At 34.9% G+C, this 13,669-nt stretch overlaps 1 protein-coding gene across 2 annotated transcripts in view; it reads right to left on the minus strand.

Moving 5' to 3' along the window:
• The window catches only part of LOC145268341 (AH receptor-interacting protein-like), a 43,531-nt gene that overhangs the window by 13,874 nt on the left and 15,988 nt on the right, over positions 1 to 13,669 (minus strand). For both annotated transcript variants that reach the window (XM_080123849.1, XM_080123850.1), the window contains exons 3-5: positions 12,804 to 12,993; positions 8,364 to 8,550; positions 1,426 to 1,568 (exon numbers count right to left, since the gene is read on the minus strand). In XM_080123849.1, coding sequence (XP_079979975.1) covers positions 1,426 to 1,568; positions 8,364 to 8,550; positions 12,804 to 12,993 — 520 coding nt within the window. The remainder of the gene's footprint in view (positions 1 to 1,425; positions 1,569 to 8,363; positions 8,551 to 12,803; positions 12,994 to 13,669) is intronic.

Raw genomic sequence — 13,669 nt, forward strand, 5'->3', positions numbered from 1 at the left:
GAGACAGCAACAAATTAAAATTATCTCGCTAATTTACATGACTTTGCAAACCAGTAGATCCTTCTCTTATTTACAATTCAGTTCTAAATAGGTAGGTCCCTACTTATTTGCCTCCCCACAAGGGCAGAGTTAGACACAAGACCGGTTTTTAACATGATGAAAAACCAGTCCCCGCTCCCCTAAAATTTGTCCACTCTCACTACAGCAACGACCACAATACCACATTTACACTATAAAATATGTCTAATGGTTTTAAAAATAAATTTATTTGCATTTTATCTGGACCAAAAACTAATGAAAGAATTTTTACATATTTAAAAGGTTTTTTTTTTTTTTTCTACTTGGGATTCACCATTTATCAAGGCCCGGAAGTCACGATTAATGTAAGATGGTAATGTAGTAATCATTAATGGTTAAAATTGGGTAGAATTGGATTAATTGTGGGGACAGCCTAACAAGAACTTGTTTACATTGGATTTGAAGGCTACCATGTTGTATTCAAATGGGAAGCAGGTTAGCAGAACAGTGTTCCACAGGCGGGTAGTTCTGGGAAAGAAGTTTTGTTCATAGAATCTGCATTTAGATTTAGGCACAGATGGTGAGTGGGGGAAATTATATATAATGGTTGGAGCTAATCGAATGTTTTCTGTGAAAGTTTGGCAAGGTGAGACCACAGATTGGAGTTCAGTCGAGCATTTTCCATGAAAATAACGATAAAGCTTAGACAGATTCGCAACGTCTCTTCTGTAGGAAAGATATTGTCAATCTCATTGACTATTCTGAATTTACAAAAGAAAACAATTTTTTTTGTGTAATCGAGATTTAAGATTAAATGTTCTAGTTAACTTATAAAAGCGAAAATGTATGTACGTTTGTATGTGTGTTCGCTTTTTCTGTGTGTCTACAAAAGGCTTCTTTCAGAGAAGCGGTCGGTCGGTTCACAACTTTTTAAAACTTTTTATATCACATATAAATCGTAATATATCACAGTTAACAACGAAGCTCGCCTGTCTATTTAATTTGCTCGATTTCGGGGAGATAAATATTCAACATTTGTCGCTCGCCGCATGTGGGTTAGTCTTTTTCCTATAACATCTTGGGGGGGGTGGGAAAAAAAAGCGTTCAGCAGTAAATGAATACTATCCAGCAGTCAAACTTGACCTCATTAACTCATTAAAACGGGCACCTGATAAATCCAACTAATTAAATAAATTTAAACGTGTTTCCGTTAGCATCTCGCGGTGGGGCAATGGTTAACATTGCACTTTTTTTTTTTTATCACACTTTAATTTACAACTTTGCCTCAAATGTTCGGATTCGATCCTCATACTTACTTTTTTTTTTTAGCCCCCCCCAAACACCCGGGCAACGCCGGGTACCCCTCGCTAGTAATTAAAATAAAAAAGAAATCTAAAACTTATTTACCAGGTTGATGCTTTAGCACTGTATTGCAGTGTTCAATAACAGTGTAGTATTCTTTGGACAACAGTTTACACTGACAAAAATTAAGCAACAGAGGGATTTGTATTTTGTTAAGATTTTGCCAAACTTCATCGCCAGGTTTCTCTCTGGAATATAAAAAAGAAAAAAAAAAACATTTTTATTTAAATAAAATATGCATCAGGTGCGCTTGAAAGCCAAATTTCAATACAATATTACAGAAAATAAACAAATATTTTACTTGTTCGAAATTTATAATTTTTATTCATTTTTTCACAAGAAATTTTTGAATTTTAATGTTTTTAGTAATTTCTATTGTAACACAATCGACAACCCCCCCCAAAAAAAAAACAATATAAGTAAAAGTTATTTTCTTCCACTAATCTACTTTCTTAAAGTGGATATAATAATAAAATAAAGAAAATTGGCTTATACCAATATTTTCAAATGTCCAAACAAGGTTTTGTCAACATAAGATAGACATTTTATAGATTTTAAAAAGAAACAAAATTGGCTTACACCATATTTTAAAATGTTCAAACAGGGTTTTATCTACGTAAGATAGATAAAAAAAAAAAAAAAACTCAAACTTAGCTTATATAATACTAGTGGGGGTACCTAGTGTTGCCTGGGTGTGTTGCGGTGGTGTAGTAAGGAGGGGAGGGGAACAACAGGGTAAAAAGAGGTGTTAAAAAAAAGTGGTAGTAGGCTAGAATCCGTAACACGAAGAAGGAAAAGAAAGTGAAAAAAATGTAACACGTTAGCTGATGTTGCCATTGCACAAGCAGAAGTTGTGTGCGTCAAATTTAAGCATATTCAATCAAACGTACAATGATTTAAATGCTATGCCGCTTTTTCAAAGTTTTGCTTTATACAAAAAAGCCAAACAAACACCTGAGACGATGCCATGGTGGGAATTTTGTTTAACTCCATCAAAAAAAAGAGGAAAGATAGGATTCCGTTTGCGAATGCGAGATATTACGATCTAGGAAGTATACAAAAACTTCTCCCAGAATCTAACCGACGCGAGAATCCTGATGCAAAAAACCTTCCGTGGACATACACAAACGCTCGTGCCTATTTTGCCTTTTATATAATAGACTAGTGGGGGTACCTGGTGTTGCCTGGGTGTTTGGAGGTGTAAAAGAAAAAAAAAAGTTTTGGTAGGAAATTAGGCTCAAACCTGAAACCTTAAGGCGAAAAGAAAGCCACGACTACTAAGAAGGCGAGAATGTTTGAAATCAAATGATTAAAAATTTAAGTGAATGAGTTCACACAGGTGTGTAAATTTAATGAAGTCAAACATCACGCCATAGGGGAATGAAATCCCACACTTAACTTTGGCTGCGAGGCAGTTTTTTTTGGTACTGTTTTGTTTCCCCCAAGATGTTGTGGGAAAACCAGCTCCCCGTAAAAAAAGGGGAGTGTCCAAATGAATAGCAATTGTCTGATATGACAGGTTTTCACCGCATTGATCAAAGCTAATTGCTTTCTAGACATCCCTGGCAGGGAAGCCGAGGAACTGAGTTCGCTTCGATTAGTTTCACTTTATTTATACGAAAAACATCAACAAACACGCGACAGAACGGAATAGCACAAATTTTATAAAAGTCGATCTAAATAAATCTAGGCACGTCATCGCTTCATAAATCGTAGATATTATGATTTAGGGAGTATAGAAAAAGTTCTAAGACATAGTAACCCCCACCCCGGAGAACCTCGGAGAAAAAAGCCTTTGTTGGACATATATAGATTTTAAGATGTCTGAAGAATGTTCTATCAATATTTTTCCTCTTTTTCATTCTAAACAAGGCATCCCTTTGTCGACATTATCACCCAGAACTATCAGTCCTGAATATTTCTTGTCATTAAAATAATCATTTCCAATCAAACCAATTATTCAACATGACACTATACTCCAACCAACTTCTGAACACATGCATAAATGTGAACAAAAACTAAAAAAAAAACATGTAGCCATAGCTAAAAAAAGCTTGACCTGATTGAGCAAAAACCATGTAATTTTTGGATTCAGTGTATCAAATTCATTTTAAATCAGCTAAAAAAAACCGCAGGCAACAAATTTATTGTTGACCGGTGATATTAATAATTTTTTTATTATTAAAAAAAATATATTATTAAATTTTTTATTATTAAAAAATAAATATTAATATTTTTTTATCATTAAAAAAATATATTATAAAATTTTTTATTATTGAAAAAAACATTTAATTTTTTATTATTAAAAAATAAATATTAATAATCTTTTTATTATTAAAAAAATATATTATTAAATTTTTTATTATTAAAAAAAAAATTACATTTTTTTATTATTAAAAAATAAATATTAATAATTTTTTATCATTAAAAAGAAAAAAATACAGAAAAATCTTCATGATTTACGTCTTCGTCACAGAAGGAAATTGTCATATTCCAAAAATCGTGTGGGTTTGGCTAGTAACTTTTCTATTTTGCTAGTAAACGAAAATATTTAGTTGTCAAAAATCAACTAAAGATAAATTTGTCCATGAAGGGGCTAGTAAAACTTGTTTTTCCAAGGCCGGTTTAGACAATTGAACTGTCTTTATTATATTTTAATTTAAAGAGATTCCTATTGCCCAGACCACTGTGCAGACAGAGGGGACAGACATGACTCAACACACTCACAGAATCCGAATGATGGCAGGCGTTTACATACCACGTATGTATGTATCATAACATTTCAGGAAGCCCACCATCACAAGGAACGAGAGAGAGAAACAAACAAACCTCGATAGGTGAACGCTACCAGGGCATGCTTCACAGGAAAAGAGGCTCCACGGGCAAGTACCTGGGAACGAAGGGCATCGTTAAACAGGGGAAAGCTGTACTTATCTATTTTCCCATGATGTCCTGCGGCAAGACTGTTGTCACCCACAACGGTCACGTCCAGTACAACAGCCATTTGGGGGGTTTGCACAACGAGATCTGGCTTTAGAAAGCTCAGATGCATCCAGACCCTTGGCTCTTCGTGAACCGCCAGGTCTTTCTTGTGTGTGAACTTGGCCAGAAGGTCTACTACTCGGTTGTGTCGTGCACATCAAGCATCGTGAGTGATGGTGCATCTCGTTTCAATATGGCCCAAGCTCTCCACCTGATCACACCGTCCGTGGCAATTCAGGTCACCGTCAGATCTTTCACCCTCACCCGCCTTGATTTAGTGCTCAGTATCCTGCATCATAAGTTGGTACAACGGATGTACAGTCTGGGAAAAACCCAATCAGGATGGCAGAGCCAGCGGTGCGGAACCTTCGAGGCACTGGCGTGAAAGAGTCCAGCTCCATCAAGAGATTGATGTAGGACTGAGGCCCATTCCATTTCAGCTTCCTTCAGGTTCATCACCACCTTCCCGAGTACCTTAGCAGGGCAATTCACCAGATTGAGCACTGTTCAAAAGGCAGGGCTCTGGACAGATTCCCTGATGACTTCTGAAGTTGCCGTGGCAAACAGCTTCTCACACCTACACTGTCTCATCAGAGGAACTGACACTGCCAGAGCTGGCATGCCAAGTCCCCCATCCGATATAGCAGGGTGAAAGAAGCCAACCGGACAGTCTTTGGGAAGCCTAAGCCAACGACGGATTCCAAACCTGATGATAATGTCTATGGCTTTTAAGATATTGCCGTCTATGTTCCCCATGTTTCTCCGTGGAGAAGTTTTGGGATTGTGAAGTTGCGTAGTAATTCGATCCGCTGGTGCAGTTTGAGGGGAGCGACTGATAGCTCCTCAATCCAACTGTGAACTTTCTGTTTATAGGGAAAGGCAGCAATGCCCTTCCAACCGAATCGGACCCCAAGATACTCAAAGTTCCTCGATCGTGTCTAAATCTTGGACCGAGACTCCACTGGCTTCAAGCTTTGGTTTCGCGAGGAAAACATACTTTTCTTTCCTCTGGGCTGTTATCGCAAGCGCAAACAATTTTGCAGGGTTTAGTTTCATTCCATTGTTCGCCAGCACCTCTACTACTTCATCAATCCTGGTCTGCATACCCCCAGGGTTCTTGGAGAAGAGGGTCAGATCATCAGCATACGCCAGCGACCTAACCTCTTCAGACCCTACAGGGTAACACACCTCTGACCTGGACGAGCGGATAACTTCATCCATTACCATGTTGAATAAAATCGGCGATAGACGGTCGCCCTGGCAGACGTTTCTGGAAGAGTGAAACTCCTTATTACCAATAAGCCCCATCGTGCATTCATAGCATGAGCGGATGTAATAAAGTAGAGGGGGCAGAGCCCCAAACTTGTGAGCAGCGCGGTAAATAGAATCATGCTTAACAGTATTAAATGCTTTAGACACGTCCAACATCACAGCACATAGGTAATCGATCTCCGTATGGGCAGTGCGTATGATGGAGTGGAGGGCCGAAGTGGCCTCCAGGCAGCCATCGCACACTTGGAACGCGAGTTGACTACCAAACTCATACACCAGTCCCCATCTACATGCCAGGATTTTATGTAAACAGCACAGTATAACGGAGGTGACTGAGATGGGACGCAACTGGGATGGCTCAGTGACAACTTCTGACTTCGAGACTAATGTAACCCGGCTACGACATAGGGCCGATGGAGGTTTCTCCGCCAATAGCACCATGTTGAGGAACACGGTGACGATCTTAGTCATTGGCAGAGCGCTCGCAGATATGTGATTGTGTCTAACTGAGGACTGTTTGGAGTTAAGCAGCAAGATGTCTGTTCATATTATATTTAAACTTCTGCAGGCTAGTACAAGCAGGGAAAAAGGAAATGGAGGTAATTCTGAAGTCTACCAGTTTGAGGAAAGAAACTTTTAGAGTAGAAGGCTTTCAAGTATCTAGGTCCTCAATAGTGAAGAGGTGAGATTTTGCTGCTAGTCAGGTCAGTCTGGAGTATGTATGTGATGATGGCATGATTGTTATGAGTTCATCAAATCACATTTCATTAAAGTACTTGTAAAACAAGCACAAGGATACAACATCTCGGCAATGGGACTGGAGCTTGGAGGACCGTTTAGATATGAAGTTCATTTTTGGACCCTAAGAGGGAGAGACCCTATCTAAGATGGAGAGGCTACAAATAAATAAATAAATAAGTAAATGCACCAGCCCAGATGTGGCAACAATACTCTATGTATGAGTGAATTGTGGTTTTGTAAAGATGTGAGTAATTTTCTAGCAGGGTAGAGGGAGGCCAGCTTCTTTGTAGCAGTCTAGGCAATGTCCTTAATACATTTGTTTCAATTCATGTTGCCTGTGAATGTTAAGCCAAGGGGTTTGATTGATGAGGTCTCAAGTAAGGTGTTATCTATTATGGTGATCAGGTGGTTGAGAAGCTTTTTGTAATTATTAAAGGAAAGCAGCATAGTCTTAGTAGCATTAAATGTTACCATCCATTTATGTTCCCTTTCTACTATGCACTGCAGGTTGTTTTTGGAGGGTTTCTGATATTACCTCAAATATGTGTTAATTTGTTTTTCCCTCATGTCTATTATAAAGCATGGCGCCATCAACAAATATACCCATCTCTGGCCAAGATCAAAGTGTAGTATCTGTTCTTCAGATGCTGCACTTCCATTCCTTGTTCTCTTTTGGCGGAGGAGCAGTCCTTCACGATTGAGACAATTTTTTTTATTTTTGTACCTTTTCTCCGCGTTAAAAAACGACCCTGGTGTCTAACTCTATCCTGTGGGGAAGCATTGTAAATAGGTATATAAGGGAGGCAAGTATCCACAGGAAATAATTAATATCATCTATGTTTTTCTAGGTAACATTGGTACATGTTTGTAACAATAAAATTACATTGATCTTATTTATTTGTCGCCTCAGGAGGGCAAAGTTAGACACAAGGTTGGTTTTTAATGTGAGAAAAATCCGGCTTCCCAAAAAAGAGTACTCTGGGTTGGAACCAAAAAAAATTGCCTTAGGCTAAAAGAATTTTAAATTCTTTTCCAATTCAGAGTGACTTTTTTGGGGGAAGCTGGCTTTTCCCTGTGAACTGAACCTCAATTACTCTCAATTATGTGTCATCCTATTTATTATATGGCATAATACATGTTGACACACTGGTTCTCATTAGATCAGTGAAGTTAAGCAATGTTGAGTCTGGACAGTGACCATTTGGGAATTTTAGGTGCTGTGTGTGCTCTCCACTTATCTCACCATTTTTTCGAGTTGTCTAGCACTTCTTTTTGCCACCGGACTTCTGCAGTGCTGATTCAGGAGAGGTATGGTTGGGGCTTGTACAACACTTGCCTCACAATTATCCGTGCAGCTACCCTTACAGAGGGTATCCATTGTCTCTTGAAACTGAATGGACTGATCATTTGTCTTTCTTTTTCTCCCTTTACTTGAATCCTCAGAGAGACAGAGTGGGACACAAGATTGGCTTTTAATGGGAGGAAAATTCAGCTCTTTAAAAAGCGACATTCTGTATTGGGACAAAAATAAAAATTTCCTCGATCTAGAAGGATTTCTCCATCACTGAACTAGAACAGAATAGACTAAGTGTAGCATCAGAACAGATACTACATTTTGTTCCTAGCCAGAAAGCCATTATGAAATTAATGACTTTCGTTTCCCTTATTTTGTCCCTTGGTTCTCATATTCCATGAATAATATTTCTGACAAAGGGGAAAGAATTGCTGTTTTCTGGGTCAGAACGTTTATTGTTGGCAAGCTTTTGACCTTGAAATATTATTTGTTTTTGTTTTTTGTTAGCTCCTTACATTAAGTGGTTTTATGTCTTGCCTGGAACATCTCCATAAAAAAAATGCAGTGAAAATGTTAATGCTTATATCAATAAATAAAAATGTTAATGCTTATATCAATAAATAAAAATGTTAATGCTTATATCAATAAATAAAAATGTTAATGCTTATATCAATAAATAAAAAAATTCACTTACATCAACATTAGTTGTTCTAACATTCCAAGTGCTTCAGAATACTTTGAAGTGGCTTCATCATGATTTTTTTCTCCGTACAGTCTGTTGCCTTCTTCTCGTAATTCTTGGATGGCAGCTAACTTTTCAGTTTCATTCAGTTCCCATGCTTCTCGTTTGTAACCACCAGGACTCTCAATCTTTGTCAACTCTGAAATAGGACAAACGTCTTTTTTATAACTTTTTCTACACATCATCTACAAAGAGTTTTTTTTTTTAGAAGCGACAAACTTTACATTGACAAATCTATTTTCTTTAATTGCCGAATTTTGTAAAAAAAATAGAAACACATGGTTATTTTTTACCTCTGATTTTGCTACTGATTTTCTATTCAAATAATATTTAGGCACAAATTAAGGCTCGACAAATTAAGGCACGACATACAAAAACATAGAAAATACTCTAACAAACATAAACTAATTAAAGGCACAACAAATTAAAACATGACAAATAAAGGCACGACAAATTAAAGGCACAACAAATGGCTCCTGCTGATTCTCTTTTTGATATGTTGAAATAATGCCTGTAGATATCAACAAAGAACCTTAATATTAAAAGACGATTTGTAAGATAGGATCAAATTTATTTTGTAATATGACCTCAGTGGCGGCGAGTCTGAGACCCCTGATATGTATAAGGTGTTTTTAATTTTTTTTTTAGAGGTGGCAAACTTTAAATTGGCAACTCCATAATCTTTAATTGCTGATTTGGCAACTATCGGTTATTTTAGGTTCAGCTTGGTTTGGCAATTAATCATGAAGAAATTGACACCCAAGCAATGTTTAAAAATTGCAAATGATACATTCAATTTATTGAGAGAAACATTTAATAAACAAATAATTCCACAAAATGAATCTGTCGACTGGCTACCTCATTCATGTGATTTAACCCCTACTAGATTATTTTCTTTGGGGATATGTCAAGTCCCATAAAACAAAAATACAGAAAAACCTTTATAATTCTGTCACAGAAAAAAAATATCATATTTCAAATATTATGTAAATTTATCAAGTAGTTTTATTTTTAACTAGGAAAATCGAATTTTATGAGTAAGCAAAGGCTGACTGTGTTGCATTGTCATCTTGAAAAAACAAGGGCCGATAACTCCACGATAAAACTTGTAAGATCAGTCTTGTAATGCTAATGATTTCACGTTAATCACTTAAAATGTTTAACAATGTTTTTCTTTATTAAAGACTATTTATAGTTCATGTGATTTTTGGAATATGATATTTTAGATCTGTGATGGGAACGTACGTCATAAAGATCTTTCTGCAGTTTTGTGTTTTTAATTAAGTTGACTCCTAAATAAGAATAAAAAATAATTATAGTTTCAGCATCTCATAGATTTTATGATTAACGTCATGTTTCAAAACATGGATTTTAGTGGGACAAAAAATAAAATACAATTACAAAAATGTTTTTTTTTTACACAGAAATAAATGCCATAAAAGTCCATTATTTACCTTAGGCATAAATCCTAAATCATTTTGAGAGAAAGGGGGAAATATTTGATAGTGATGCAATTTGGCATTCACTTTTGGACTTACCCTACACTCGAGGCTCTCACCAAAATACCACGTTCACTCTATGGATTGATGCTACTTAAAGGATCCCAAATTTGTGTCCATCGAGGATGGAGGGGGGGGCGGGGAAAGAAATTACATTTACAAAACATACAAAAACATAGAAAAAAGTTCTAATATATAGCTCTAACACAAACAATAATAAAAATAAATAAACAAAATATAAAAAAAACATAAAACAACTCTAACAAACATAAACGATAACAAAAATAAATGGGTAAACATGACGAATAGTGTTGGAAATTATTTAATGCTTATTTAGAATCACACTTAATTAAAAAAACAAAAATACAGAAAAATTTTTATGATGTACATACTCTCAACAGAAACCAATATGCCATATTCCAAAAATCACATAAATTGGTCAAGTAACATTTTTTTAAGGTAAGAAAATCAAATTTTATGACAAAGCGAGATGTAGGATTTTGATTGGTCATGCTAAATAAGAGGGAGACAACACAATTTGAACTATCAAGATCCAAATCAGCCTTATAATGGATACATTAAATATCATACATTTTTATTTAGTTAAAAAAAAAATACTTGATTAATTTATGTGATTTTTGGAACATGACATCTTTGTTCCATGATGAGTATGTACATCATAAAGATTTTTTCTGTATTTTTGAGTTTTTTAATTAAGTGTAATTTTAAATAAGCACCAATTATTTTAATAGTCCAAAACAATTTATTTTGCTTTATTTTTAAATCTCTAATTCTCTCCAAACAAGGCATATTGCGACTTGGACGTAAAGGGCTACTGTTTGGGAATGTATCTACAGGGACACTATGTACGGAGCTAAGCAGCAAAATGTCTGTTTACGTTACATTTAAAATTTCTGCATATTAGTAGTCAGAGAAGCAGAAGACTGGGAGGGCATTCCAAAGTTTAGCAGTCCCAGGGAAGAAACTATAGGGCATTTTTATTCTAAAGGTATTGAACTTTAAATTAAAATAAATCACGGAAAAAAAGATGTTTATTATAAAAAATCTTTTATTATACAAAATATATAGTTTATTCCAAAGATTAATTTTTGTCATTTACAACTGGTAGTTGCTAAATCTGCAATTAAAGAAAATACACCTACCAATTTAAAGTTTGCTGTCTTTAAAGAAACATCCTATGTTAGAGCTTTCTGGCATCTAAGGACCTTAACAGTAAAGGAGTGAGATTTTGCTACATATTAAATGTCATTCTTTGTAAATTATATAATACTCCTAACCTTGCAAAAAATATGTGACTGTGGACAGAGGGAGTGAAAGTATACTTTTGCTAGTTTAAAAAAATTTGAAAAAGGTTTATTCTTTAAAAAATATTACAAATTTTAAAGATGATAAAAATCAATATGATTTAGATGAAAGGTGGTCGAATTAAGTAACATTATGTATTCAAAATGGCTGCCATTGAGAAAACAGGTAAGAACTCCTCAATCTATTTTTACAAGTAGACGTTTTTTCTTCTTTTCTTTCTGTTTTTTTTTTTTTTGTACCAATTCATATACCTTGTCTTGCTTATATTTTTCTAAAACTATCCAATTAGAGACTCTTTCTTTCTTTATTATTCATATATTAAAAACAAAATGTTTTAAAAATTAGCACTTCTGTAGCATGCGGACGGCAGCCATTGTTAGGGAGGGCAATAGAAACTCCTATTTCTTCTTGGTCAAATAACATGGCAAATAAGTAACAAGCAAGAATTTTTTTCCGAACAAAAAATTATTTGAAAATCAAAACATTTATTGTACAAAAATGTATCAATATATAATTGTAAAAATATTTATTTAAAAGTTTGCATAAAAAAATATAATTTTAATAAAACAATTTTGTAATAAAAGCAACATTGGATTTTTATAAAGTAAATTTTTTTCTTTTCAAACAAATAATTTAAATAAAACATTTTTTGAATTAAAGCAACTTTGAAGGGTCAACAACAAATTAATAATTTAAATTAAACATTTTTCTGAATTAAAGCAACAGTGTTTTTTTTTTTTCTGAAACATGTTTTGAATTGAGGTAAAATTGTGGCACCTGTTGAAGTGTCAAATAAAACAATTTAGTAATAAAAGCAACATTGGATTTTTATAAAGTTAAATTGTTTTTTTTTCTCAAACAAATAAATAATTTTAATGAAACATTTTTCGAATTAGAGCACCATTGAAGAGTCAACAACCGAAAAGCACCACCTGGCAACAGTTTAGTGAAAAGCACCAAAAAAGATAGCCACCATCCGTATACTGCAGAAGTGACGAAAAATCTGTATGATGTATGTACCTGTGACAAAAACAAAATATTATATTCCAAAAATTACTTGATCAAATAGTTTCATTTTTGGAATATGATATTTTCATTTTGCCATGGATAGGTCCATCATAAAGATTTTTCTTTATTTTTGTTTTTAATATAGGGAGAATTCTGGACAAGGACCACATCCCTTCTTGTTCTAGAGGTGTGTGGCTTGTGACAGTAATATTGTCGCCAAATTCAAGATGACATGGTATTGTTATTCGTATTATTTGGATTCTTTGAATTACTGTTCTGATCTTGAGATTTTCACGACAGTTTTGGTCGATGTAACCTCTGATCATCTTCAGGTGTCAAACTCAGAAATCTCTACCAAATTTCAAACGGAACCCTTTATTTAATTCATGGGGGTAGCATGCTCTCGTTCCATCAGCCATGATTGGATAAAGATCCTAAGTAATTTGCAATTGTATTTTTCAGTCGCCAACACTGAAGGCTGAACCTTCAACCTTCAGACGAAGGTCACTTTAACAACTCAGTATTTCCAAGTACTCTAATCACTGCCATTGTTACTTACCTAGTTTAAATATAAGTGGTTCAGGGTTAGCTAGTAGGTTATCTAAGTCAGGATAGCCAAGTCCTTGCTTTGTCATAGACATCATTCCACAGCAATGGGACTTCTCTGGTATATGGTGGTTGTGACCAGATTCCTTTGAACGAGCAATATTGCGTAAGCTTTTTGCAACAATAGGGTAGCTGTCTACGTGCTGAAAAAAAAAAAATAAATAAATAAATAAATAAACAAAATAAAAAACACAACAATTTCAATTGCTGCATAATTTAGTATTATTCAATGACCGAGTAGAATTGTTAGTGCTTGTCCAGAATTCAACCTAATTAAAAAATAAAAAAGCAAAATTACAGAAAAATCTTTACAGTTATCACCAAACGAAAATGTCATATTCCAAAAACGTGTAAATTGATTAAGTAGATTTTTTTTTTTTTTCTTTTTTTTTACTCATGTTCACCCCTTACAAAGCATATCGCCACTTCGATGTAAGGGGCTACTATTTTTTTTTTTTTTTTTTTACATAGGCATCACCACTTATCAAGGCCGAGAGGCCACTCGAGAATAAGGGTTAAAGAGTGTATAGTAGAAATTGGACAATATAGTAACTGTTAATAATGGAGATTCGGTAAATTTGTTAATTTATATGGAACGGCTTATCAAAAACTTGTTTACGTTAGACTTGTAGACAACCATATTGTAGTCAGCTGGAAAGCAGAAAAACGGAAGACAATTCCATAGGCGTGCAGTTCTAAGAAAGAAGCTTTGTTCATGGAATCTACGCTTAGGTTCAGGCACAGATAAAGAGTGAGGGAAACTAGTGATAGTGTTTCTTGTGAAAGTTTGGCGAGGGGAGACCATAGAATGGAGCTCAG

This window comes from Euprymna scolopes, chromosome 43, assembly GCF_053919585.1.
Source record: "Euprymna scolopes isolate OS-2025 chromosome 43, ASM5391958v1, whole genome shotgun sequence".
Taxonomy (NCBI): Eukaryota; Metazoa; Mollusca; class Cephalopoda; order Sepiida; family Sepiolidae; genus Euprymna; species Euprymna scolopes.